General features: G+C 54.0%; 1 protein-coding gene and 1 long non-coding RNA gene across 6 annotated transcripts; one reads left to right on the top strand and one right to left on the bottom strand.

Moving 5' to 3' along the window:
- The first annotated feature begins 70 nt into the window (after positions 1 to 70).
- On the top strand, positions 71 to 22,791 carry LOC109552811 (uncharacterized). Of its 2 annotated transcripts, XR_012329816.1 has the most exons (4): positions 71 to 478; positions 903 to 6,202; positions 20,870 to 20,988; positions 22,107 to 22,791. It is a non-coding gene; the product is annotated as an uncharacterized lncRNA (long non-coding RNA). The 2 variants fall into 2 exon arrangements; XR_004524981.2 differs by lacking the exons at positions 71 to 478; positions 903 to 6,202 and adding an exon at positions 11,539 to 11,665.
- ATP5MJ (ATP synthase membrane subunit j) lies at positions 11,660 to 27,895 on the bottom strand. Of its 4 annotated transcripts, none has more exons than XM_073800004.1 (5): positions 27,761 to 27,895; positions 25,250 to 25,415; positions 24,743 to 24,866; positions 23,984 to 24,007; positions 11,660 to 15,449 (listed from the first exon to the last, which is right to left on the bottom strand). In XM_073800004.1, the coding sequence occupies exons 2-5, from the start codon at positions 25,259 to 25,261 to the stop codon at positions 15,382 to 15,384; spliced, it is 228 nt and encodes a 75-aa protein (XP_073656105.1). In that variant the 5' UTR covers positions 25,262 to 25,415; positions 27,761 to 27,895; the 3' UTR covers positions 11,660 to 15,381. The 4 variants fall into 4 exon arrangements, with proteins under 4 accessions (XP_073656105.1, XP_073656106.1, XP_073656107.1 ...); XM_073800005.1 differs by lacking the exon at positions 27,761 to 27,895 and adding an exon at positions 27,719 to 27,735; XM_073800007.1 differs by lacking the exon at positions 11,660 to 15,449 and adding an exon at positions 23,140 to 23,291.

Here is a 27,895-nt window from a genome sequence, read left to right as displayed (position 1 = left end):
ATTTCGTGTAAAATCACTCTTAGCTGCCATTCGCTGATAAAGCTGGAATACAGAGGAGTCCGTTAACCGCATTGGCCTCTCGGCCTCCATGGAAGGCAACCGTGGGACCTGCCTTTTGGCGGCTGTGAAGTAGGTTCTAGAACATCTGCTGGCCCTGCGGCTGCGTGGTGGCCTCACCCCCCCGTGCAGTTCTGAGGCTGGCAGAGTGGCCGGAGCAGCACCGCTCAGGGCAGACCCCCCAGAAGCCAGGCCCCTATTGGCTCTAGGCTCCCCGAGCGACAAGCCGCTGAGATCAACAGCCCCGCACCCTTCCAGCCCAGGGTGGGGCCCAGGCTTCAACACCCACCTCTCGTCACCCCTGGGAGGAGCAGCCGCTGCCTGGCATGGGAGTGAACTCCCCATCCCGGGCGGACTCCAAGCTGGGGCGCCCACTCAGGGTTCCCCCTGACCTGAGCCGGCTTTCGGGAGTCACCGCCAGGTACCGAAGCCACGCGTCCTCCCCCATCCTCCTTCCCCTGCACCCTGCCTCCCTGACTGCCACTGAGACCCGCCTCCCCCGCCCTCTCCTGGGAACGGCCCTGGGAGGCACGGGGCCTCCCATCGTGAGCTGCAGGCGGGGGTGGGGGTGGTGGGCGCTGCCTTTCTGCTGCTCGGGGCGTTGCCGTTGCCGGAGCAGCTGGCTGGAGGGGGAGCCCGGTTGAGAGAGGCCTGCTTGGGAGGAGGGTGGTGGCTGACCCGGTCTCCTTCAAGGGACCCTCTGCCTTCCTGCCCTCCTGCATCTCTGCCGCCTGAGCCCTGCCCCACTCCTCCCCAGAAACCTGAGGCTGAAACCTCAGAATCTCCCACCTTCCCCTGCGCTGCAATTCCCCTCGAGCTGGCCCGTCCCCTGTCCCCTGCTGCAGCGCCAGTATCGGGGGGGCCAGTCAGCACGGGTTTGCTCAGGGGTGACCACACGGTCAGCACCCGGATGGGCACGACCTCGGACACTCCCAGCTTGTCAACTGGAAGGGACTTGGAGGCCAGTGTGTCAGAAGTTCTCAGACGCAGAAGGGCCACAGGGGCCAGGTACACTGAGGGGCAGGCCAGAGCCTGCACACTTCTATGCCACAGCCACTGCCTGTTTTTGTTTTGTTTTTTTAAAAATATTTATCTATTTATTTTTGGCTGCGTCGGGTCTTAATTTCAGAACGTGGGATCTTTTGTTGCAGCGCGTGGGCTTCTCTCTAGTTGTGGCACACGGGCTTCAGAGCATGCGGGCTCAGTAGTTGCAGTGTGTGGGCTCTCTAGTTGAGGCACACGGGCTCACTGGTTGTGGCGCAGAGGCTCAGTTGCCCCGGGGCATGTGGGATCTTAGTTTCCCGACCAGGGATGGAACCCGCATTCCTTGCACTGGAAGGCGGTCTTAACCACTGGACTGCCAGGGCAGTCCCCACTACTGCCTGTTTTGCCCAAGTAGCCGCGGGCCTCCCTGTGGGGCTCTGCTCTGTGACCCTGGTCGCTGGGCGTCATCTCCCCACCACCCTGTGGGGCTTCGGGGCCTTCCTGCCAGCCAGCCCCGGCTCCAGATGGCCAGATACTCCCAGAGCCTCCGGCTGGCCGGGTGCGGGGCTCCCGTGGCACCGGAAGAGCTGCCTGGAAAGGCAGGATGGGCACACCCTGTTAGGGGCTTGCCCACTGTCCCCCTGGGAGCCTTCCTGGAATCCAGGAAATTAAGGACTCAGGCAGGACCCCCAGGGGCCTAGTGGCCCCGCCTCTGTCTTGCTGCAGGACTCCCGGCCCTGTTCTTGGCTCTGCCGGGGAAGCCAGACCCTGCTGCCCAGAAGCGGGGTGGTGCTCAGGGGGGAGGGCAGCTGGGGCCTCGCGGGGAGCAGACCCTCCAAGTCCCCTCCACGTCTGCCCTCTCCTTTGCACCCCTGCTGCTGCCATGCCCCCTGGACCAGGGCAGTGGCTGCCCGGCCGGTCGCCCTGCTTCGTCCTTGCTGTGGCCCCGTCCACCCTTGGGCCGGCTCCTTGGATTCGAGTCGTTTACTGGTCCCTGTTGCTTTAGGAACAGACTTGAAATCTTAACTTGACTCACAAAGAGGTGGCTGCAGGGATTGTGCGGTCGGGGGACAGACTCTTGTGTAGGCAGGGTGTGCTTCACAGATACGTCCCGGAGGGATGAAAGCGCTGAATGTAAACAACAAGAAGTCAGAAACGTTTAGAAGAAAGTCTGGGCGCGTGGACCCGCCCGAGGAGGGGAGCGGCGTCCTTGCCCCGGAGAGGGGCGTGGCCGGCTGCTCCCTGGGACAGGCATCCAGCGAAAACAAAGGCCAAGGATGCCACCCTGTCCACTGGGCCCCATGCAGGGTCAGGGGCCTGCATCTCCCCAAACAAACAGGCTGTTATCTCCAGTGCCATGTGGCAGAGGGAGCCGAGGTTTTCCAGACGTCTGGGGAGCCGTCTCCCATTCCCCACACTGCCCACGCCCAGCTTGGTGGGATGCTTTGGGTGTGCAGCCAATGGCAGCGCTTGGGCCCTGGGGCAGGAGGGAGCACAGGGAGGCCGCTGGCCTGGGTGGGGCCCTCGGACCCTGCTGACACCCACATGCAGGCCTGTGAGGACCAGAGTTGGGCGCGCCACACCGGGCAGGGAAATGACGCGCCCCACGCAGTCCTCTCCAGTTCAGTGCCACGGGGGGCAGCCTGTGAGGGGAGGCCTGGCAGAGGCCCTGTCAGCCCTCCCCTGCATACCTGACACTTCCCAGACGGCTGAGGTGAACCAGCCCTGTCCCAGCCCCAGAGCCTTTAAGAGACCAGCGGGGAGGCCGCTCTTTATGAGGTGCTGTGGTAAGGATGACGCATGTGTAGAGGCAACAGAGACAGACATAGACACACAAGAGCCTCGATAGACATAGACATAGACACACAAGAGCCTCGACAGACATAGACAGACAGACATACAAGAGCCTCGATTACCAGAGCCTCAGTCTCTGCATCTATAAAACGGGGACAAGAATCAGGGCACTGCCTCAGGGTGCTCGGAGGATGGAGGTGACATAATCCTGGCACCTGGCAAGTGGTCAGGGCACGGCATGGGGCCTGGGTGCACGCCCAGGTGCAGCGGGGCAAGGGGCTCCCTGGGGTAGGGAGGGAAGGCTTCTCATCCTGTGTCTGCTCTGGGTGAGCCAGGCTGACCACGAGGACAAGGGTACCCCGGCAGAGGGCATAGGACGCCTGGAAACTGCAAAGCCCCAGGAAGACTGCATGCTCAGAGGCTGGGGGGAGGGGCCGAACAAAAGGATGGCAGGGAAGGGCTGGTCCCGATTGGGCCTGGCCGAAGGCCGAGAGGGGCGGCCTACCAGAACTTTCCTCCTGGGCGTTCCCTGCCCTCTGCTGCCTGTCAGGGCCTCTGGACAGTGCAGACCAGCTGGCTGGGGGCCTGGGCTAACATTTCCATTTAAAATTCCCAAGTTGCCCTAAAGGACCCAGCAAGAGCACAGAGTGAGGGGTGGAAAATGTTAGCTGAGAATCTGTCCTGTCTCTGGAGTTCTCCTGACCCTTCTCCTGTCCCTGCTGCCCCTGCAATGCTATGAGGTCTGCTCCCTGCAGTTGAGTTTCTTTACAAAAGAGGAAAACAAGGCTCAGAGAGGAAAGAGCTCTCAGAGTCCCACTGTTGGTCTAAGGCCAGATCGGCTTTAAATCCAAGTCTTTTTTATCACTGGGACCGGAGGGGACCAAAGAAGTCCACCATGGCCAGCAAGGATGGACCATACTGTACCGCATCCCAAATTCCTTTGGCCCAGAGTCCCTCTCCACCCCACCGATCAGGGGAGCCTGGTGGACGCCCACCCTGGGGGCCCCTCCCGCAAACTACAGGCACTCAGGAGTGTCCCTGAGGCTTCCCCTGGCCAAGGTCAGGACTGGCAATGCTGACCTTGAAAGTGGTCATGGCCACAGTGGTCTCTGCTGGGCTGCTCTGAGGGCAGCAGATCCAAAGCTGGTGGTGAGGCCTCCAGCCCTGCCTGCGGCCCGAAGTCCCCTGCACTCAGGAGGCAGCTGTCAGCGTCCCTGGTGGATGTCCGTCTCTGAGTGCACGGAGGCCGAACAAAGGATGGTGCCCAGCCCTGAAACAGGAGAATCTAACAGCAGCCCCTGGAGGGGACCCAATGATCAGCGTAGACCCACACCGTGGGGCTCCCAGCCACTTCCCTTCTCCAAGAAAGCCCCTTACATGGGGTGCCCAGTGGCCAAGTCTGGGCCTGGTCACCCTGCCTACTGGCCTCAGTTGCTGGTCTCGGCGTGGGCCCCTGACTCAAGCTGACCAATCAGAATTTCCTTCCTGGAAATCTGGCTCTGATTGGCCCACAGAGGAGCCCTGAGGGCCACACCTGGCGGCAGGGGCCCTTCCTCATCCATAAAAGAATATTAAAAATGACATTTTCCAAACATGTTGGCATAAAGACGAGTATATGCATATTATATGTGGAAATACTTTCTTCAACCTAAAAGCTCATTTCTTTTCCTTCCGATTTGAGAAGAAATAAAAACAATTTGGGGGGCACTGAGCCTGCTGTGCCTCTTGAAGGCCCCCCAAGGTCAGCGCTGCAGGCTCGCTGGTCGCGCTCCTTCTTGACCTGGGAGACGCCTCACCTCCTTCCTGACTGTCTCCTTTTGGCCTGAGCTGCCCAGAGCTGGATTCTGAGTGCTGGTGGCCTAAGAACTAACGTGGCCTTCCTGCCGTGGCTGTGCCTCGGAGCGAGCCCAAGTGTCACTCATCACCCCTGCAGCCGCGGACCCGTTTCACAGGTGAGGACACCGGGGCCTGGAGAGTTAGCTGCTTTGCCCGGGGCCCCGCTGTGGGTCCAGAGCCAGGTTCCAAGAATTCATGTGCAGCTTGTTCTTTGTAAGGAAAGGTGAGCAGCTTCCTTCCCAGTTTCTCCTGCCCACTCTTTCCTTCCTTCCTGGTTCTTCCTCTGTTTGCACTTAGGCCGGGGTCACAGCAGGATGGAGCTGGGAGAATGAGACTGGGGGTGAGAGGATGGCGAGGGTGGACAGACCAGACAAGTGGGCAATGGCTGCTCCAGAGCCTCTCAGGTGCCACCCCCTCTGGGCACGAGGCTGGTTCCTACAGCATCCCTGGGTCCCCCACCCTGCGAGGCCCTCGCCAGGAGAGGTGTCCCCAAGGCCACCTGCAGGAGGAGAGTCCCTTCAGGGATCTGGATCAGGTCAGAGGTGCTGCCCAGCTGCCTCTGGCTCCAGGGAGAAACCCTAGGCCCCATGGAGCTCCATCAGCTTTTCCTGAGAACAGGAAAAGAAGCGGGAAGTGGGGATGTAAAAATAGACGCTACAGCCAGTCGGGGCAGGACTGGAGTTGGCCGGCCTCACGTCTTCCTTCTTCTGAAGGTTGGGCTCGGCGCGCCCAGCCTGGGAGGAACGCCTGCCGGGCCTCCCTCCTCTCTGGCTTCCCGGATGCCTCCTGGGCCCCCAGCCCCGGGAGGCACATGTACGGGCCACAAGGCCTCTGGGCGGGCGCTGTGATTCACGGGGCCGGCCACCAGCATGGCTTCTGTGCACCGCTGGCGACAGCTTCCCTCCGGGGCTGCTGGGCTGGGTGAGCCACACACACAGCACCCAGTGCGTGTGCTAGAGATGTGGCGCCTCCCACACCTCTGCCCAACCCCCACCCAGAGGGGCTGCCCCCTCTGGAGCTGCCTCTGACCTCTAACCTTTCCCAGGCAGGTTAGATTGAAGGCCTGCGAAGAGGCAGGGGTGGGGCTCATGACTATCTTTCCAAAGACCAGCCAGCGCTGCAGCCCCTCCCAGCTCATCCTCCCGGCACTGCCCCAGGACCCACCGATTCCAGCTTCTGCCCGATGCAGCGGGAAGGCACTGCGTGTGGCCCCGAGGCCGGCCTGCCATTCTGCTGTGTCCCTCCCTGGGCAGTCAAGGTCCCCTGCGACCTCTGTTTCCCCATCAGCCAAAAGGTAATTCAGCTTCCGCCTCCCTAAGAGAATGGGAGACGGAGCTGTGTAAACTGTAAAGTGCCGTGCGGACGCGAAGGGCTGCTGCCCCCTGCAGGAAGCAGGGTTTCTCTCTGAGGCCGCAACAGAGAAGCACCTGCAGCTCCTGCCAGCCGCCCCGCCTCCACCCCACGTTCCCCTCCTGCCCCTGGGTCCCCGCGGAGTCGGTCATCTTCCGGCCACACTCTGTTGATGCTGAAGGTGAGTCAGGTGCGATGATGGCCCGAGTGCCGGTGAATCATGGAGCCGGAGGAGGAAGTGGGTTAGTACCGGGACTGCCTCCCTGAGAGGCCGACAGAGCAAGAGTGACGTCACTGCCGGGTGACGCCCGAGCTCCAGCGGCCTCTGTCCCCCTCCGCACCTGCTCTGTCCCCGCAGGCTGCGTTGGGCCCTGGCTCTGAGGACCACAGGCTGAGCGCCGCCTCCAGGCTGCTGGGAAGCGCGGGCACAGAGCGGGGATGGGGGCCGCGCCCGCCTGGAGCCACCCTCAGCTGTGAGCCTTTGGCACCTGCTCCAATGAGGTTAATTCAGGGGGTTCAGGGTGAGTGAGAGGTGACACTGGGAAATGTAAACTTTAAACTGTATCAGTGTTTGTAAGTTGGGTTTGGCATTTAAAAATTTTACCCAAGGGACTATACTCAATATTTTGTAATAATCTATAAGGGAAAAGAATCTCAAAAGAATATCTATAGCTATCTATCTATATCTATCTATCTATCTATATATATACACATACCTACATACGTATATAACTGAATCACTTTGCTGTACACCTGAAGCTAACACAACATTGTAAATCAACTATACTTCAATTAAAAAATAAATAGGGCTTCCCTGGTGGCGCAGTGGTTGAGAGTCCGCCTGCCGATGCAGGGGACACGGGTTCGTTCCCCAGTCCGGGAAGATCCCACATGCCATGGAGCGGTTGGGCCCGTGAGCCATGGCCGCTGAGCCTGTGCCTCCGGACCCTGTGCTCCGCAACGGGAGAGGCCACAACCGTGAGAAGCCTGTGTACCGCAAAAAGAAAAAAAACAAAACCCAAAACATTTTATTTATTTAAAAATCCTCATCCAGTGGAAGTGGCTCTGGCCTCTGAGGCCCTTTGGTAAAGCCACTTCAAAGGTCTAAGCTCCCAGGGCTGGGACAGGGCAGGGGAGGGGCACTGGAGGGGCTGGGCAGCGTCGGGCAGTGTCGTGGGCCCTTAGAATGAGCTCCCCTTCAGCGATGGGCCCTGGGCACTTCACTCGCTTGACCCTGGTCCCAGCCCTGCAAGCTTTTCTAAGTACATGGGGGACACTGAGGCCTTGGGTCTGGGTTGGGAGTCAGGAGTTGGCTTCGTGGGGTACGGACCGCGAGGGCTGCCCGAGGGCCCCCACCAAGAGCAGGTCTGGGGGCAGGGTCTGTCTGTCCTTCCTGGTAGAAGGCAGCACCTGCACAGCCTCAGCTGGTGACAAAGGGGCAGAAACGCTCTGGACGTGGACAGAGGGCACTGGCACAGCCGCTAATGAAAGGCTGGGGCAGTGGGAGCTGAACCATCCTGCGGCTTCCTCGAGGCGCGGCCGCTGTGACCGTGATCGTGGTAATAACACCAGTGCCCATCGTGGGTGGTCAGGCTGCTGGTGTGGGATGTCTGGACACCGAATGGCCGGGAGCTCAGGAAGCCCCTCCCCACGCGATCTCACTGATGCTGCCCTGGCTGGCTGGGCTGGGGGATTATTACCTTATTGTTTTTAAAGTGCCCTGTTGTTATTTTTTGATTACGGAAGCGATCCAAGCTCACGATAAAGACCTGTGAGCACTGAGTGGGTGGTGCTATTAGCTTGGTTCATGGTTCATGGATGGGGAGGTGACGCAGACTGTCGCAATTCATCAGTATCAGCAGCAGGATGACAAAAAAGATTTAGTCACCGTCCTTTGGGACACAGCTGGGTAAGGCTGCTGGCAGACAGACAGGGTCTGCACCCCGGCCTCCCAACCTAAAGCTGACCAAAAATGAGGGTATTTTCTGCACAGTCCTGGGAGGTGAGGGCAGGCGTGGGGACTGGGAGCAGATGCTGGCACAGTCCTCCGGCCGCTGGTGGCCACAGCCCACAGGGTGACTGCCCATCTTGCTTCTCCAGCTGCTTCCTGCTGCCGGATCTGGGGCTGGGCTGCTCTGATACCCTGGTGCTTCCCGGGCTTAGGGGAGGCCACTGAGAGCTGGCGGGCGCGGGGTGACCCCTTTCAGCCACGCGCAGGCACCTGAAGACCTAGGCTGGGCTGCGTGCATGAGGCTCCTCTGGGGAGCACGGAAGACAGGGGTCCTGCAGAGGAACTCTGTGCTGTGCATTTCTGTGGCCCTGATTTTAGTGACGAGCCCCTTAGCCCAAACCAGAGCATCATGTCCTGAGGAACACAGATCACCTAATTCATTCTCATGAAGTCTCACCGTGAGTTGCTGATGTGGCCGTCACAACTCCATTTTACAGATACGGAAACTGAGGCTTGGGGGACGATGTTCACACGTCCAAAGCCACACAGTACTAAGTGGCTGAATTTGATTAGAACCATTCCAAGCCCTTCCCCCGTCTCCCAGCTCCCCGCCCACACTCGGCTCTCCAGGCCCTGATGCTATAGACACGATGCTGCCGCCCATCTTCGGGGAGCAGGGGCTCCCAGAGCCCAGCGGTGACCAGGCAGCAGGTGTGACCTCCTGGGAGGCCAACCTTGGAACTTGTTTTTCTTGGCGCCCTCCTGGGGACTGCATTCCACCGACCCCAAAACACATTTTCCCCAGGTCTAGGTGTGAAACTTCGGGGGTGAGGGTGGCCAGATCTGGGGAACCTCCCAGAGCCCCTGGGGTGACCTGGGAAGCTGGGCTTGTGTCTGGATGCTGCGTCCCCAGGATCTCGCCCAGAGCAGGCCTTCTGTGTTTGCCAACTGTGCCCCGGGGACAGGTAGCTCATGGGTACACTTGGCTTAGAGACGCCTGGGCCTGGTTTGGGCTGAGAGTAGTGAATGCGAAAGGATATCAGAAAGGGGCGGGTGCTGAGAAGGGGCAGGGCCAAGTGCAGAATGCCGGTGGGCGCTGCAATCAACGCTGGTGCCTAAGGGGTCCGCTAGGAGGGTCTCAAGTTCAGAACACCTTGCAGGGGGGTTGCAGGGGCGTGAAAAAGCCTCCAAGTCACCTGTTTCCTGTGACTTCATTGGTGTTGGGGTGCAGGTTATCCAGCCTCCTTTAGTTCTGCTGCGTGTTTTACTGTTTGGCTAATCTATCTTGGTCTGACAAACTTTCTTTTTGGAAGTAAATGTTTATTCGTGTGTGTTTGACCTGAAAAATACTATTGCTGGGTTTTCTGGCACCTCCAAACATTTAGGAGACACATGTGGAAGCCGAGCTGGGCATCAAGTCTGCCTGCAGTGTCCCTCGGGGCTGGGAGCCTCTCCAGGTCAGGTCAGGCCCACCTTGGAACCGCCTCTGACCCAGAGTCCAGGCTGAGGCCAGCATAGAGGCAGCAGCACCTGCTTGTTGAGTGAATAACCGACCTGGCTGGGGGACGGTTCCCGGAACAGAGGTGCCAAGAAGGTGAGAGAAGCCAGGCAGGAGGGCAGGGCTGCGTTAGGCTCTCAGGGTGTAATTCTTCTTGCCCTTGCAAGGAGGGTGCAATTTACATTTTTATTTATTTGAAATCACACATTCTTTTTTTAAAAAAAGTAATTAATTAATTAATTTATTTTTGGCTGTGTTGGTTCTCTGTTGCTGCGCACAGGCTTTCTCTAGTTGCAGCGAGCGCAGGCTACTCTTCGTTGCGGTGCGCGGGCTTATTATTGCAGGGGCTTCTCTTGTTGCAGAGCACGGGCTCTAGGTGCACGGGCTTCAGTAGTTGTGGCACGCAGGCTCAGTAGTTGTGGTGCACGGGCTTAGTTGCTCTGCAGCATATGGGACCTTCCCGGACCAGGGCTCGAACCCGTGTCTCCTGCGTTGGCAGGTGGATTCTTAACCACTGTGCCACCAGGGAAGTCCCACACACAGCTAATTCTTGAACACAGTCTCATATAAATCACAGTGTTACCAATAAAATCCAAATCCATCTTGATCAAGCCCCTTTATTGTGCCCCCGACTCCCGGTATATCCCGTTTTGTTTCGGCGCCTACTTTGCCAGATTCTTACTGATACACAAGCTCGTGTCTATATAAACACGTAGTTTGAGTGTTGTGCCTGTGTGTGTGTTTAAACTCAAAGGGTGTCGCTCTGTACGTATCATGCTGTAAACTGCTTTTCCCTTGAGCAGACTAAATCTTGGAGATCCTGTCAGTGTGCACAGATCTTCCTTATGACCTGCGTCTGCTGCGGAGGACCCAAGGCTACAGCAATGGCCCCCACAGGAGTCAGCATGCCCATTTTATGGATGAGGAAGTTGAGGCTCAGAGAGGTTGGGTGACTTGCCCAGCGTCACCTCCAGCTGTTTGAGGGTTGGGCCTGGCAGGGACTGGGAGAGGGGCAGGTGGGACTGCTGAGTGTGGAGCACAAAGGAGTGGCAGGTGAAGGGGACCCCAAGGGCAGAGTCCAGATGCCCGAGGGAGGAAATCAATCAGGGCCTCTGGGAGTCTCAGCGATTCCGGATGGATCAGGCAGGAAGCTGGCCCTCCGCTGGAAGCCGAAGAATTCTGCAGGCCCCGCCCGGCCACACACTCGCTCTCCCTTCCGGGGCCCGACTCCCCTGAGACTCTGTGGCCGGGGTGCTCAGGGCTGAGTGATGACCGAGTGGGCCCTGTCCTCCAGGACACATGGCCTGGGCCCACTGCCATGCCAGGCGGGCCCAGGGGCAGGGGCAGGTACTGCCCACGTCTGTCCCCCACATCCCCAGGACACCAGCTCTGGATGTACTCTGCCAGGTGCTCATTCCCCAGGACTTATGTCAGGGTGAGGCACGTGCCGGAAAGACCAGGCCACCCGGGCGGGCCCAGGGTGTGACCTGCAGTGCTTCCCACAAAGGCCGAGCCGGCCAAGGTGCCGATTGGGGCGGGCTTCCTGAAGAGGTGGAAGGACGCAGGGAAGTGGCCTCCAGCCTCCTCAACGCGCTGCTTCCTCCTGACTCACTGCTGGCCTGCCCACCTGTGGCGGGAAGTCACCAAACCTTCCCAGACTTAGGAGCACCTGCCGGGAGATGGACCTTGCCCCACGCTCCCTACATGCGCCTGCCTCAGCTGACCCACTTCCCAGGCATTTGGCTGAAAGAGGCCAAGGCAATCCCGAGGGGTGGGGTGGGTGCGGCCGGGGTGTGTCCATGGTGCCAGCACCCACGCAGCATTTTCGGCCTGGTTTCCCAGGGCTGTGCCCCACCTGACCACGTTGTGCCTGTCCCCTTAGAAGCCACTGGCTTATTCACAAGGCCACTTGTGCCCAGCAGCTCAGGGGCATCGCTGCCAGCAGGCTGTCAGTCGGGGCCTTCCCACAAGAGTCCCAGGGAGGAGCGTCCCTGGGCTTGGTCTGCAGGTTCTGTGCACCCCAGGCCCTGCTGCTCTCCTGGCTGTATGACTTGGACCAGCTACCTCTGGCCCTTCAGGCTTCCTGACTTACAGTGGAGACCCTCAGATTCCATCCCACACGCCGTTACCTGGATCAGACAGAGCCCGGTGTTCAGGAGGAACGGAGCGAGCTGACCACAGGCTGCTGCATTGGGGTTAGTAGCACCTCTGCTTTCTGAGTCTGTATCTCGCCCAAGCAGCCTTCCTCCCAGTAAACCCCGTGGGGTTCACTTCTGGAGCTCTCAGTTTGGCTGCAGAGCAGAATCTCTTGGGGAGCATTTTCTAAAAACTTTCATTATGTGGAACATTGTTAATATTTTACATCGAACTTTTTACAGAAGTAGACAGGATTTATACTGAACTTTCATATCCCGGTATCAACCATCAACTCATGCCCAGCTTGTTTTATTTATACTCTACCCAGTTCCCCTTCTCCCGACATTGTTTTGAATCAGACAAAGGAGGTTTTTATCTTTTAGCTATTTTTTTTAAGTACAAGTGCCAGACTCTCACCCCCAGCAATTTAATCGAGTCATCCAGGCTGGGGCCCAGAAAAAGTGTATTTTAGCAAAGCTCCTTCCTGGGAGACACAGGGGTGCAGCCAGTGGGGAGGGTTTAGAGCCAGCCGATCTGTGGAGCTGCTTCCAGGAGGGTCTGGGAGACACCGCGAGACCCCAGAGCTGTGGTGCATGGGGTGTCAGCCCAGCAACCCTGACCTAGACGTTCAGGTTTGGACGGCCCCCTCTGAAGGCACGTGGCGCCTTCACTCCAGACGAGGGAGAGAGATCCCATCCCACTCTGACGTGGAGGGTCTGGAGGGGGTGCTGACAGCCCCAGCAATCCCGTGCTTGGGAAAGCAAAGACCAGAGTGGATAAACCCACCTGGAAAGTGGTTAACTGGTCAACCACAAGGCTGCATGTTCCCAGGGGCTGTGCCAGCCAGTTCCTATCAAAGGAGATCCTGGCGCTGGCAGAGCTGGCCCACAAAGGATGCTTTGTTCACCCGTTAAAATAAACACTTCCCCTGGATATTTACTCCCGGGACTCAAATGTAATATGGGGTGTAAGTTACTCTTTAACAGGAGACCTGATCCAGGCCACCAAGCTCTCCTGAACTAATTTCCTGGAAGAAAGGCGTCCCTCCGCCAGCCCAGGGGTTTGTTAACCACTCCCCGTGGCGGTCAGAGAGGCTGGTCGTGGCCATCACCCGGACCCCAGGTTCACCCTGAGAACCCTGGTCCTGAGGGCCAGCCTCAGTCTTCCCTGAAGAAGAGTGGCGGTGACCAGTGAGTCCTCGCTGTCTGGGCAGAGAAACCAGAGGCTCTGCAAACACGTGTCTTCCTCTGGTCTGTTCAGTTCCCACCTGGAGAGAACACGAGTGGACTTGGGCTCCTAGCCGGAGAAGGGGGCATGCAGGTGTCCAGACAGGCCCCTGGCACCAGGACCCAGCACACACCCACAGCACTGCCACCAAACCTGGACTTCTAGGTCAGGATCACTGGGTTGACATACTCGACACATCAATCTTTAAAGGTTAAATATAACTTCACGAACTTGGGGGCTTTTACAATCAAGAATTTCAAAGCCCAGTCAATGGAGTGAGAGGTGATGGTCAGAGCTGTCGTGAAGGAAAGCCGGCTGCCAGTCTCTGCTTGTCACACCGATTGGATCAGGTGGACACCTGACCTGAAGGCAGCTCACGCACAGGCTGGCCATGCCCTGTAGCCTGGTGCAGAAAGATGGGCTGGGCCAGTCAGATGTCCCCCTCAGGTATCTGGACCAGGAAGAGAGGAGGGGAGATGCCCCAGAGAGGAGGGTAATGCAGCAAAATGTCACATGGGCCCCACACAGCATCATGACCTCATCCTCGGGCCAAGACCAGGAGGAGGAGAGGACTGGGCAGAACAGGCACCAGGGAGAAGAAATGCTAGCAGGGGGAGGCCTAAGGGATGCCGAGACCTTCCTTCTCCCAGATCCAGTTCTGCTTCCAGGAGGCCCAGGAGCCCCAATGCTTTCCTTGGGTTCCCCAGGGATCCTGTCCTGTCCAGGCCGACGTGAAGACAAGCCAAGTGAGAGCATCTTGGGATGGACGTCTGTGGACACTGGAGCCTGGTCTCCTTCTGGTCTGCCTTGGTTTACAGGAGGGGCAAGAGTGGAGTTGGGCTGTCCCGAGGGTGGCTCTGTACGGTCCAATGGCCGCCTTCAGGTAAATGTAGGTCAGCTCGCATTGGCTCACAAGCTGGGATGCCAGCACCTGGCTGTAGGTGTCGGGTGCAGGTGGCCCACCTGTGGGAGGGGCCTGGTGAACAGAGGGACAGTGTGGGTGGGAAGGGCCCAGGGGAGGTCCTGGCCAGTAGTGACACTAGCTCCATCTGTGTTATACCTGTATTTGACTGCAAACCGGGGACTGGAAGACAGTCCGTCTCCTGGAGCGAGGGGACAGAGCCAGGCAGGACGGCAGGACCTCTGATGCCCAGCCTTGTGCTCAAACAGTGGCTGGGAGGCAGCGGGCCAGCTCAGCCTGCTACCTGGGTGCACCAGGGGGCTGGAGGGGAGATGACACTGGGCCCAAGGCCACCCTCCAGGTCACCAGAAATTGAGCTTAGGGCCACAAGACTAACTGTGGCCCCCAGACACTGGTGCGGTGGGGCCCCCAGCCTTGGTCAGGGATCGCGGGGAGGGAAGGGAAGCAAGTGTTCAGATACGCAGCTCTTCCCCGGTGACACCTGGGCACTGGGCCCTGTGGTAGGAAAACCTGCTGTGCTCACGTCTGACTCACTGGCTGGGCAGAACTGCAGGTGGCTGATGACCTTGCTGGAGCCTCTGCTCCAGGCTTCCTTCAGAGGCAGGCTCTTCCAAGGGTCTTGAATTTGTGTAATCAGAAGCTCCTTGAGGGCTCCTTAAAGCACAGGCCGCTGCCTCCCCGAGTGTGTGATGCCGCAGGTCTGGGTGAGGCCTGAGGACCTGCATTTCCTACCGGTTCCCAGATGCTGCTGCCGCTGCAGTGGCCCCGGGACCCCACTTTGAGAGCCACCGCTGTGGCTGAAGCCATTTCAGAGAGGCCTTATTTTCAATCATTCTGCACCTGCTTCCTTTTGGAAGGGGGCTGCGGCCCTGTCCAGTGCACTTGAATCACCTCTCCTGGACCACTGTCTCCAGGGTGCTGGGGCTCGAGGGCCGGGATCTGCGGAGTGAGGGCAGAGCCCTGCTTCCTTCCTGAAGGTGGGGTGCGGAGACCTCTAGGCAGTGCCTGGAGCTCAGGGCGCAGCTCACCTGTGGAAAGGGCTTCTTGGCAGGGATGGGGACCCAGGGACCCCACTTCGAAGGCTGGCAGAGGCTCTGAGGCCAGCGGCGCCTCAGCACACGGGATGGACTTTGGAGCTGCTCCGGCTCCCCGGGTGAGGGCATGGGAGGCCACAGTGCTGCTTTCACTGGAAAAGCCACTGGGTTTTGAGGCCAGAGAGGAGATGCAAACACAAGGCTCCTCTCTGCCCTTTTCAAAAGACAGAATGCCCGCACTTCAGTGGCAGCGTCTGCACTGAGTCCGGCCATTGTTCGCAGGAGGTAGAACCCCAGCCTCCAGGACAGGCGGCTCCTGTGCTCCCCACAGGAGTCCCTTTGTGGGGTGGGGGAGGCGCTGGGCCCCCGCCAGTCTCCTGGATGCTTCAGGACACTGGCAGGTCCGCTGTGATGTTCCCAAGCCACAGGCTGGGGTATCAAGTCACCTGAAGGAAGGTGATATGAAGGTCAGGGGAGAGCGCAGAGGCATGGCCGCCATGCCGAGGTACCTGTATGCAGGGCCGTGTACTGGGCACCCCTGGGATTCCTGTCACGTTCATTTGAAAGGTGTCTGGAGGCTCAGGATGGGTGGTCAGAAGCTGACTCCCGGGAGAGGACGCGGGTGCGGGTGGCTTCTTGGGGAAGTAGCCCCAGGGGAGACTGCGAGGGCAGAGAGGAGCAGGCTTTGTAACACTCTGCAAGAGGAAGAAGCCAATCCGGGGGTTCCACAGGGGAGGGCCGCCCCGGGGGACGTGAACTCGCGGCACTCCTGGCTCCTCCCTGGGCCAGTCCCCAAAAGCAACTTTGCAGGGGCTGCAATGGGGGAGGCCAGCAAAGCCGGGAGGGCACTCAGGGCCATGAGCAGATCCCAGGGGTCTGCGGCAGCAGTGACAGCAGCCACCCCACCTGAGTCCTCCATAGACCCTTCAAGATGGGAAGGAAAACGTCCTTGTAATTCTTTTAAGAAATTCATCTACCAAGGGAGATGCGTAATGATTAAAAGAGCTTAGTGATTATAACCCATAATGGAATAGAATCTGAAAAAGAATATATATATAGAGAGAGATATATGCATATATAACTGAATCACTGTGCTATACACTTGAAACTAACACATTATAAATTAACTACACTTCAATTAAAAAAAATAAAAGAGCTTAGTAACACCAGAAGGGCGTATGCAAAACATGGTGAGAGCAGGAGGTGTGGATTCCATCTTGGGGCTTCCTGCGCTGTCCCTTGGCTCAGGGAGAGCTGGAGAATGCTGGGCAAAGGCTCACCATGAAGAAAAGAGAAAACCCAAATAAACAAAACAAGAAGTGCAAGAGGAGAGGTCACAACTGATACTGCAGAAGCACAAAACACCGGAAGAGAGCACTATGAATTATCATGTGCCAACAAATTCGACAACCTAGAAGAAATGTACAACTTTCTAGAAACATACAGCCCACCAAAACTGAATACAGTAGAAACAGACAACTTGAAAAGACCGATCACTAGATGTGAAATAAAACCTGTAATAAAAAAACTCCTTACAGGGGGCTTCCCTGGTGGCTCAGTGGTTAAGAATCCGCCTGCCAACGCAGGGGACACGGGTTTGAGCCCTGGTCCGGGAAGATCCCACATGCCGCAGAGCAACTAAGTTCATGCGCCACAACTACTGAGCCTGCACTCTAGAGCCCGTGCGCCACAACTACTGAGCCTGCACTCTAGAGCCCGTGTGCCACAACTACTGAGCCTGTGAGCCACAACTACTGAGCCTGCACTCTAGAGCCCGTGCCCCACAAGAGAAGCCACCACAATGAGAAGCCCACACACCGCAACAAAGAGTAGCCCCCGCACAGCAATGAAGACCCAATGCAGCCAAAAATAAATAAATAAAATAAATGAAAACAAAACAAAAAACACCTCCCTACAAACAAAAGTCCAGGACCAGATGGCTTCACAAGCGAATTCTACCAAACATACAAAGATGAATTCATACCAATTCTTCTCAAACTCTTCCAAAAGACTGAAGAGGGAACACTCCCAAAGACATTATATGAAGCTACCATCACCCTGACAGCAAACCCAGACAAAGACACCACCAAAAAAGAAAATTACTGGCCAATATCTTTGATAATATATATGCAAAAATTCTCAACAAAATATTAGCAAACTGGACTTCCCTGGTGGCACAGTGGTTAGGAACCTGCCTGCCAATGCAGGGGACATGGGTTTGAGCCCTGGTCCGGGAAGATCCCACATGCCACGGACAACTAAGCCCATGCAACACAACTACTGAGCCTGCGCTCTAGAGCCCGCGAGCCACAACTACTGAGCCCATGTGCCACAACTACTGAAGTCTGCGCACCTAGAGCCTGCGCTCTGCAGGAGAAGCCACCGCAATGAGAGGCTTGTGCACCACAACGAAGGGTAGCCCCCGCTCAACGCAACTAGAGAAAGCCCATGTGCAGCAATGAAGACCCAATGCAGCCAAAAATAAATAAATAAATAAATTTATATTTAAAAAAATTAGGAAACTGAATCCAACAATACATAAAAAAGATCATACACCATGACCAAGTTGGATTCATCCCAGGGGCACAAGGATGGTTCAACATACGCAAATCAATCAATGTGATACACCACATCAACAAAAGAAAAGATAAAAACCACATGATCATCACAATAGATGCAGAAAAAAATCTGATAAAATTCAACATCTATTCATGATAAAAACCCTTAAAAAGTGGAATAGAGGGAATATATCTCAAATAATAAAAGCTATTTATGACAAACCCACAGCCAATATAATACTCAATGGTGAAATACTGATAATCCTTCCCCCTAAAATCTGGAATAAGACAAAGGATGCCCACTTTCACCACTTTTCTTCAACACAGTATTGGAAATCTTAGCCATAGCAATCAGACAAGCAAAAAAAAAAAGTAGTCAAATTGGCAGGGAAGAGGTAAAATTGTCATTATATGCAGATGACAGAACACTATATAGAAAACCCTGAAGACTCCATACAAACACTACCATAACTGATAAATGAATTCAGCAAGGTTGCAGGATACAAGTTTAACATACAGAAATTGGTTGTATTTCTTTACACTAACAATGAAACATCAGAAAGGAGATGTAAACAAACAATTTTTTTAAAAATTTATTTTATTTATTTTTGGCTGTATTGGGTCTTTCTTGCTGTGTGTGGGCTTTCTCTAGTTGCGGCAGGCAGAAGCTACTCTTCATTGTGGTACGCAAGCTTCTCATTGAGGTGGCAGAGCACGGGCTCTAGGTGCGTGGGCTTCAGTAGTTGTGGCGCGCAGACTCAGTAGCTGTGGCTCACGGGCTCTAGAGTGCAGGCTCAGCAGTTGTGGCACACGGGCTTAGTTGCTCCGCAGCATGTGGGATCTTCCTGGACCGGGACACAAACCTGTGTCCCCTGCATCGGCAGGCAGACTCTCAACCACTGCGCCACAAGGGAAGCCCTATATGTATATTTTAAATAAATTTATTTATTTATTCATTTTTGGCTGCGTTGGGTCTTTGCTGCTGCGCGTGGGCTTTCACTAGTTGTAGTGAGGGGGGTACTCTTCGTTGTGGTGCACGGGCTTCCTATTGTGGTGGCTCCTCTTTGTTGCAGCGTATGGGCTCTAGGCGCATGGGCTTCAGTAGTTGCAGCAGATGGGCTCAGCAGTTGTGGCTGACGGGCTCTAGAGCGCAGGCTCAGTAGTTGTGGTGCATGGGCTTAGCTGCTCCACAGCATATGGGATCTTCCTGGACCAGGGCTCAAAGCCATGTCTCCTGCATTGGCAGATGGATTCTTAACCACTGCGCCACCAGGGAAGTCCTAGATGCACTTATATTGTGGACGTCCCGTTCCATCCCTACTTTGCTGAGAAACTTTACACAAATGGATGTTTAATTTTGTCTAATGCTTTTTTTTTTTTGGCATCTATTGAGATGCTATTGTTTTTCCTTGTTATTGGAGTAATATGGTAAGCTACATTGATTTTTTTTTTTTTTAGTTAAGCAAAGAACACCTTATTTCTGCTACACATAACAGCACACTGCCCTAAGAAACAACTACTACTATTTTTTCTTATTGAAATACAGCTGATTTTCAATGTTGTGTTAGTTACTGCTGTACAGCAAGGTGATTCAATTATACATACATACATATATGTATGTATATACACATTAAAAAATTTTTTTTCCATTGTGATTTACCATAGGATATTGAATATAGTTCTCTGTGCTACATAGTAGGACCTTGTTGTTTATCTATTCTACATATAAAAGCTTACATCTGCCAACCCCAACCTCCCACTCCATCCCTCCCCCACTACTACTATTTTAGCTTCAGCATTAATATGTGCATTTACAAATATAGGTCATCCTGTATATCAAAAAATACGCCAGTAATCCCTGCTCCCTGGAGAAAACAATGCTGTAGATAGATTATCAGTCAGTCAGCTGAGGATTATGTCATTATCTAGTCTTTGTTCTTAAGAATCAGTAGGTTCTCTGCTGTTTGCCAGATTCTTTCTCTTGGGGAACCTGCCAGCGTAACCTGATCCTATTCAGGGTTTCTTAAACATCTCAATTTCTCTCTATTCTCTCTATTGAATGTTGCCATTGATTAAAATCCACATCTCATTGATTTTTGAATGTTAACCCAACCCTTCCTTGGTCATGACTTTTTACTTTTGATTGGATTCAATTTGCTAAAATTTTGTTTAAAACTTTGGCATCTACGTTCAAGAGGAATATTGGTCTGTAGTTTTCTCTTAATGTCGTTCTACTTTTGAATCATGCTGGTGCTGCTCTCACAGAATGAGCTGGGGAGTGTTTCCCCCTGTTCTATTAAGGAAGAATTTGTGTATAATTGGTATTATTTCATTCTTCAATATCTGGTGTAACTCATCAGGGAAGCCATCTGAGCCTGGAGTTTTCTGAGCAAGTTTTCAACTACAGATTAAATTTCTTTGATTTAGGGCTATTCGGGTTCTCCATTCTTCTTGAGCCAGCTTCAGTGGTGTCTCACAAGGAACTTGTCCATTTCATACACCCTGCAGAATTTTCTGGTTTCAAGCTCTTTGTGATATTCCCTTATCCTTTTAATATCTGTAGAATCTGTAGTAACGGCACCTCCCTCATTCCTGATATTACTTTTTTCTTCTTCCTTTATTTTTTCTTCATCAGTCTAGCTAGAGTGTCCATCTTATTTATCTTCTCAAAGAACAAGCTTCTGCTTTCACTGAGTGCCTACTACAAATGCCTGGTCCTATGTGAGATACCAGGTGGAAAGAGATGAATTAGTGTCCTTTACATAAATCCGCTATTTTATTCTTTTTTAGAAAGTCCTCTGCTTTTTATTTCTGAATTTTTTTTTTTTTTTGGTGGTACGCAGGCCTCTCACTGTTGTGGCCTCTCCCGTTGTGGAGTACAGGCTCTGGACACGCAGGCTCAGCGGCCATGGCTCACGGGCCTAGCCGCTCCGTGGCATGTGGGATCTTCCCGGACCGGGGCACGAACCTGTGTCCCCTGCATCGGCAGGCAGACTCTCAACCACTGTGTCACCAGGGAAGCCCTGAAATTTTTTTAAAAAATTAATTTGATTTATTATTTATTTTTGGCTGTGTTGGGTCTTTGTTGCCGCACACAGGCCTTCTCTAGTTGCGGTGCGTGGGCCTCTCATTGCGGTGGCCTCTCTTGTTGCAGAGCATGGGCTCTAGGCGCGCAGGCTTCAGTAGTTGTGGCTTGTGGGCTCTAGAGCACAGGCTCAGTAGTTGTGGCGCACGGGCTTAGCTGCTCCGTGGCATGTGGTATCTTCCCGGACCAGGGCTCGAACCCATGTCCCCTGCATTGGCAGGCGGACTCTCAACCACTGCGCCACCAGGGAAGTCCCAAATCAATCATCTTACAGGTGCCACACAGCTCGACTGGGGCACACGCACCCCTGGGATATATTAATACAATGACAAGCAAGAAACACATGCCCCCTCCAGAGGCTCCCTGGTGGCTGAAACACATTGTTGAAAGTTACCCCTTCAGATGCTGGGACCATGTTCTCCTCCCTCTGCCTTTAGGGTCCTCCACAGGCCACTCTGAAGAACACTGACGAAGCACGGATGGGCGCGATGTGTGGACCTCAGGATAAAGGGCCTCCGTGGAGCTCCACCTGGAAACTGGCTGCTCCTGCCCACGGGTGAGTTCGAGGCCCTCTCTGCTTCTGTAGACAGACGTCTCTCTTTTGCCGGCACTGCCCAAGCGCTGCTCTGAACAGGGTGCCCCCCGTGCCCAGCACAGCTCCCACATCTGTACTCAGCGCCCACAGGAAGCCTGGTGACGACAGGCTGGCGGCGTGCACTGGCTCCACCTGCAGGCCACCTCGGGACATGACCGGCTTGTGTGCAAACGTCAAGTGGGTTCTGGGCAGCAACAAAACTCCTTTCTGCGACAAAACACGCTGTCTCCACTTAGGAACTAGGGACGGGAAACCACTTGGTGCAGCAGGAAGACAGTTTTGTTCCACTCTTTAAGGCATGGTTGACGCTGGGCACAATCTCCAGGGGTGGGGATGGGGGTAGAGCACGTCTCTCCTCAACATCCTCCAACCGGCCGCTCTCACAGGCCACAGGGTCCACCTTTCATAGGATATACTCCACCTCAGCCAAGTTCCCCTCACAACATAAATCCCAAGAGCCCCTCACCCCATTCTGCACGGGCAACTGGTCCATGATGGGTTTTTATTTACTGATGATAACTCAAGGAACCCACAAGCGGTAGAGAGGGACACACTCCCAGGGTTTGCACACCAGCTCCTCTGCTGACTCCAGGGGCTGGCTGCCCAGGCCTCACCTTCTCCTTCTCCGGATAAGAGCTCAGCCTCCCGGAGCGCAAGTCCCGGTCCCAGCATCGGCTAGCTGGCCTCTGGCACTTCACTGCCCTCTCTCAGCCTCAGTTTCCTCCTATGTAAAATGGGACTGCAGCCCTACCTCATTCGGTTCTTAGGACTCAGTGTGCTAAGAGGCACAGCACCAGGGGGAACATGGGTGGATGCTGATGTAGTGGATGTAAGGGCTCGGGGTGGGAGGGGACGGGACGTTCTTTGTACAGATCAGTGGTTCTCAAAGTGTGGTCCCTGGGCGTCAGCACGTCCCGGGAACCTGTGAGAGATACAAGTTCTCAGGCCCCTTGCCACACCAATGGAAGCAGAAATGCTGGGCCCCGCTAGTCCTTGCTGACCGCCCTCCAGGTGATGCCTGTCTCAGAAAAGATGGCCCACGTGAGTAATTTTTAAGATTAGGACTTTCTGATCCACAGTGCTGACTCATCCTCTGGAGGGAGAAGAGAACAAAAGCTTATCGGAGAAAATGTGATCCCTGCTTTAGAATGGAACCCTGCTCCCAGCTCCAATGCCAGCTCTCACTGGGGCTGTACGACGCTTTCACGCCAGTTCCCCGTTGAGCCAACAACCGTGAGGCAGTGAGCCTGATAAGTGGGTTTTATCCCCATTTTACAACAGAAGAAACCAAGGCTCAGAGACTCCACCCAAAAGTGGCAGCCATTTGTCAGGCACCAACCATGGCGAGAGACCAGGACCAAGACCTGGGCCACCATTTCTATTCCACAGGCAGACCCCCGTCACCTGCAAAGCACCAGATTTCAAACTGGACTCAATTCCACCCCTACGCTTACTGCTTTAGAATCTATGTTTTAAATGCAATTTTAGGGGTTTTGGTCATCGCCTTAAATGGAGAAAAACATTATGCAGCATTCACTTGATATTAGCCAAACTACAAGAAGGATCAATTGATTAAAAACAAAAATTGATGTACCTTGCCTTAGAAGTGATTTCTGGATAAAATTTTCTAGAGCTTATAATTCCATCCACGATGTGATCTAATATTGCCTATTTCTAAAGCATTTTACATAACTTTGCTGTACACCTGAAACTAACATAACATTGTAAATCACGTATACTCCAATAAAATTTTTTTTAAAAAGGCATTGTACAGTTTAAATAATGCTCTTGCATACTTTCTCTTACTGCACTCCACAGTAACTCTAAGTTAGAACTTACACATTATCTCCATTTTCCAGATGAGAAAACAGAGGCTCAGGGAGGTCATAGGAGTTAAGTAGCAGAATCATCTGCTTACCATTTACTGACCTTCAGAGTGTGAAGCCTAGATCTGCCCTCCACCCCTGTGCTAACCGAGGTGTTCACTCATCGGCCCCTTGGATTTCCTAAGGACAGGGCAGCTCGGCGAGACTCTGGCTGCACCTGGCGCACGCAGACCTACTCGGAGTGTGGCGGGGGCGGGTCGAAGGGAGGGACATGGGCGCAGGCAGCATGGGTCTCACAGGTACGTTTATTCATGCCCAAGGGCAGCGGCACTGCTGCAAGTCAACCCGATGTCCCACGTTCCCACAACACAGCCAGACCGACGTCCCATCCAAGGAGAGCTTGTTAATGATGACCACGAGCAGGCTCAGGACTGGAAGCTTTTCAAAGAGAAGCACGACACAGATACAATTTAGGAGGAAAGGAACAAGCAGACTGTGGTTCATTATATAGGTATGTACTGACAAGCCAGAAGATGCAAAGGACAACTTTCAACATGATGGAGCACATGGAGGGTTATTTCTATACGGATGTACATGGAGGGTCTGTGGAATCAACAGGGGCATGCAGCTCACGTGCAGGCGCAAAGAGCAAGCGGCATGGAAATGTCTTCTCCCCAAGGTCAAGGGCCAGTCCTAAGTTTGCACAGGAATCAGATGCCTAGAGTTTCACTGTCCTTTGGAAGCGAAGTGAAGGAACGCCCAGCACTAGGGCACAAATTTATGTGGTTCTTGCTTTCAAAACACGCTCTACAGGGCAGCCCACTGGCACAGCTAACTCCTCCTGCCTACTGGTGACACCAGCTAGCTCCGATCAGTTCATTTCACTCCTGGAAGCTGTACTTGGCCCAAGGGGTGAGCAACGGTTTTTAACACACAGACTGTAGGGGGCGGAACTTCAGAGTCCGCTTCCAGCAGGCCAGCGCTCTCCACGTTCTGAAGTGCTCCTACTGCCTCTGCGTGCTTAGTGAACCACGCAGCAGCTTCAATTCACAACAGGGATATACCTTGTCCCAAAAAGGTACGATGGGGTTTTTTCATTCCCCATCCATTTTAAGAAGCAGAAATCTTACCTTTCAAGGCTTTACTTCTTTTATCTAAAATAAATGGAAAGAAAAATTGGTCATGTCAATGCTTTACAAAAATGCCTTTAGTCGACTCACTGTCGAAATCATCATTTGGCTGAAAAGTTCAGAGCTTAGGCAAAGCTATTAAATGAAGCTTTCAGAAAATAGGAATTCCTATAGTGTCTCAAAGCCAAGAAGTGGTAAAAATTCTACCACAGATGTTCTCTCAACAGTTAAATAGCCCTTCAGAATCTGCAGGACTCTTCACTCTCTACCAGATCCTAACCTCCAGTCTTGCAGTTTAAAGTTTCTCCTTTCTTTCCTCTTTTTAACCAATCACTCATTCATACACAGTTGGGCCTCATCTCTGCTTCACTGAGAACCAAATGGTTACTCTGCCCCTATTTTTATTAAGAAAATATTTAAACATTCAGATCAATGGAAAAGGTACAGTAATACACTGCATACCATGACACTTCATCCCTAAATATTTTAACCTGCATCTCTGAAAACAGGATATCTCCTATGCATTCTAAATACCATTGCCACACCTAAGAAAATTAACAATTCCGATATCAAGGTCTTGTTCAAATTTCTTATCGCTGACATAGCTCTTACACTCCCCACATTTTAACAAAGGACCACCAGGGGTTCGGATGTTCACTCCTAGTTAAGAACCACAGTTTCTTTACAATATGAATTGTGATTCCTCTTGAAAGTAATTTTCTTCTTGACCTCCAATGAATCAAACACAAAGAAACTTACCAGCACTCCTGATTTTATAAACGATAAAAGCCATCAGCCCCATTCCTGCCCAAATCTCCTGGTAAACTTGGGTATAGTAGGGCTTCATGGGGACCCAAACATTCTTAATAAGGCTTTGAAGCATCTGAAAAGGAACACAGTGATAAATATTACCATGACTATTGTTTTAAACCTAACTGGTAAGAGGTTTCCATTTATTAAGTTTGACCCTATTTCCCAAACTATTCAACAGGGAGCAGCCCCTATGCCAGACCTGCTACCCGAAGCCATTCCAACATCTACATGGGGACTCCTGCTCTCAACAGCTTTCCAAGCTCCACTCACCTCTCACCATCCCCTGACCTTGGCCATCCGGGCACTCCTCACTTCACATTCCTCCAGCCTCAGAGCTCTCCCAGCCCGTGCTGTCCCGCACTGTCATCAATGGTCCCCCTCTCCGAAGGCTATCGTCCACGAATGCCCCCAAATTATGCCAAGAATTACACACTTTTGAAGAAACTAGCATACCTGCATCACCATGTTAAGAACTGTTGGCGTTCAAAGCTGGGAAAGAACATGGTCAAGGCATGGTGATTTCCCTGTGACACTAACACCCAGGCTTGGGCTCACGTTCATCAGCTGTATCTCAGTCCTTCTTTTGTTTTGTTTGAATCTCAGCTGTATTGAGGCATAACTGACATATAAAACTGTAAGTCATTTATGGTGTACACCATGGTGGTGACTTGATACATGTGCACGATGTGTAGGGACTTGCCCTGTCTAGGTGATTAACACATCCATCACCTCACTTTTTTTGGAGAGAACTTTCAGTTCTCTAAAGAGCCAGAGCATCTGGGAGAACAGTGTCCTTGGTAGAGGCAGCTCACGGGCCAAGACCCAAGGTCAGAACATGCTCGGAGTGGGAGGAACAGCGAGAAGGCCACTGTGGTCACTCAGATTCAAATCCTGGCTCTGTCACTTTCCAGCTAACTTAAACTGCCTCGGTTTCCTCATCTCTAAAACAGCACCCGCCTCAGAGGGCTGTTACGAAGATGGAGGAGTTGCTCTGTGCCAATTGCAGTATCTGCTGTCCTACAGCAAGTGCTTGTTACATGAAGTGTCATGGCTGGGCTAGTGGACAGAAGATGGCCAGGTCATACAGGGCCTTGCAGGCCACAGCAAAGAGCGCAGCTTTTATTCTCAGAATGTCATGCAAATTTAACAGCATTCACGAAGTGCTTTACTTGCTTATCTCCTGCACTACTTGGACATATCTGGCTGGACACAGTTGCCTGAGACCACACAGCTGAATCTGTAAGTCACCCAGCTGGATCTGCTCCTCATTACTGAGAATCTGCTCTGAGGACTGGCTTCCAGCTCTTCCAAAGAGAGAACATACCCAGGCTGAGACCCAGGCCTGAAGGGTAGCCAGCCCCGAGTGACCCAGGAAGACGTGGCTGTGTCCTCCTCCTGGAACCCCTTGCAGACGTGTCTGCCCTCACACTTCCTGTCTTCAGGCAGTACCGGGATGCTCTGCCAGAGCATAACGTTCCAAGAAACCCACAGCCCTGCCCTGAAAAGGCAGACGAGAAGATCCAAACAGGATGTGGAGGAAGCCTCTGGAAGCCCTGGACAGGAGGAGTTCAGAGGCACTGAGCAAATTCCTCTCCTCCCTGTGCCCAGCACTGACTGGGAAGGAAGACCGATGGGGTCGGAAGCCTGCGAATCCTAGGTTCCTACACCAGTTCAGCCTGTTTTGCCCTCGATCCTGGCAATGTCTTGAAGCTGTCATTTCAGAGGTTTCCCTTTCTGTGAAACAGGGATAGCTCCACCTGCCCCACTGGGCTCTCAAAGTAAAGGACCCCAACCTACTGCCTGGTGTGGAATAAAAACTCAGTAAATGATCGCAGCAAGAGCAGAAAGAATTTCTGCAGATGCCCAGCTGACTACAACAGTACTAAGCTCCTGAGATTCTACGAGGAAGGCCTTAAGAAGCTGAGGGCAAGGCCCAGGTCAGGTAGGGGCCTTAGAGCAAGGCCAGAAGAGGATCTAGAAGGAAAAGAGCAAAGCAAACTAGGAGGGTGTAAAGGAGGTAAGAAGGGGCCAAAGAAACTTCTGTTATCTCCATATTTTGCTCGGGGCCCAGACCCCTGGTATTGTCTCCTCACCTAGAATTACCCAAGAGTGCTTCAGGGTAGGTACACGGCAAATGCTTACCTCTCACCCCGCCTTTGGCCCAAGGCTGACATATCTGGCTGGACAAGCGACATGTTCCCAATGTTTACAAAATGAGGCCCCCTACTTCTTCTGCCTGAGTTCACTCTATCTAGCATCGTCTCCCAGCTGTGTGAGTTTTATTAGTGCCCATTCCTTCAAAGACCCATCCTATTCAAAGGCCAAGTGGGTGTCGGTTGTGTCCGTTTAAGTCTGCAAAGTGGTTGGTATGTTACATTAACAGCAAACTATCACCTGACCTTACACTGGAAACAGGAAACGTCTGACCCGTTGAGCCTCAGACCGGGCTTCACAGGCTGAGGTCCGTACAATTGCAATAACCTCCGATCCCGTTTTGGTCCCCGTTTCCCCCTCTCCCAAAGCCCTGTCATACGTACAGTGTAGCTCCGAGAACAGTGTGCTTGCAAGGAAACTTGAGGTGTAAAGGAGAGAAGAGAGTAAACGTGGGGAAGGAGCTCTCGGCTTGGATCCTGACTGCATCACTAACCTGCCCTGTAAGCTCGGTTAGGTGGTTGAACCTCTCACGGCCAAAGGAAAAGGCGTAGCGCGGCCTCGACTAATAACGGCTAACCCCAGGACGACCTCCCTTTACAGTTTGGGGGACCCAAGTAAAAAGTGCGCGTGGGCAGGTAGAAGAGTTGGACCTCAAGGTCAGCGGGGATGGAGGTGTGGCCGCGGTGGGACCGGGGAGGCTCCCACCCGCTGCGGAGGCCACTCCGGGCCCCAGGTCCTCGCCGCCCGCGATCCGGCCCCTCACCGTACCGGCTACCCCGCGCCGAGCGCCGACCCCAGCCCCGCTCTCACCTCGGCGAAAGACTAGCGCCTCAGCCAGCCCTAACTCAAAGCTGACGACTCGGAAAGGTCACTGAGCGCGCAGGCGCCGCGCGGGGCCTGCCGGGAAGGCGGAAGGAGCGGCGTCGCCCTAGACGAGCGCGCCTC

Source organism: Tursiops truncatus, chromosome 2, assembly GCF_011762595.2.
Source record: "Tursiops truncatus isolate mTurTru1 chromosome 2, mTurTru1.mat.Y, whole genome shotgun sequence".
NCBI classification, from domain to species: domain Eukaryota; kingdom Metazoa; phylum Chordata; class Mammalia; order Artiodactyla; family Delphinidae; genus Tursiops; species Tursiops truncatus.
This window is presented reverse-complemented; position numbering and strand designations above follow the sequence as displayed.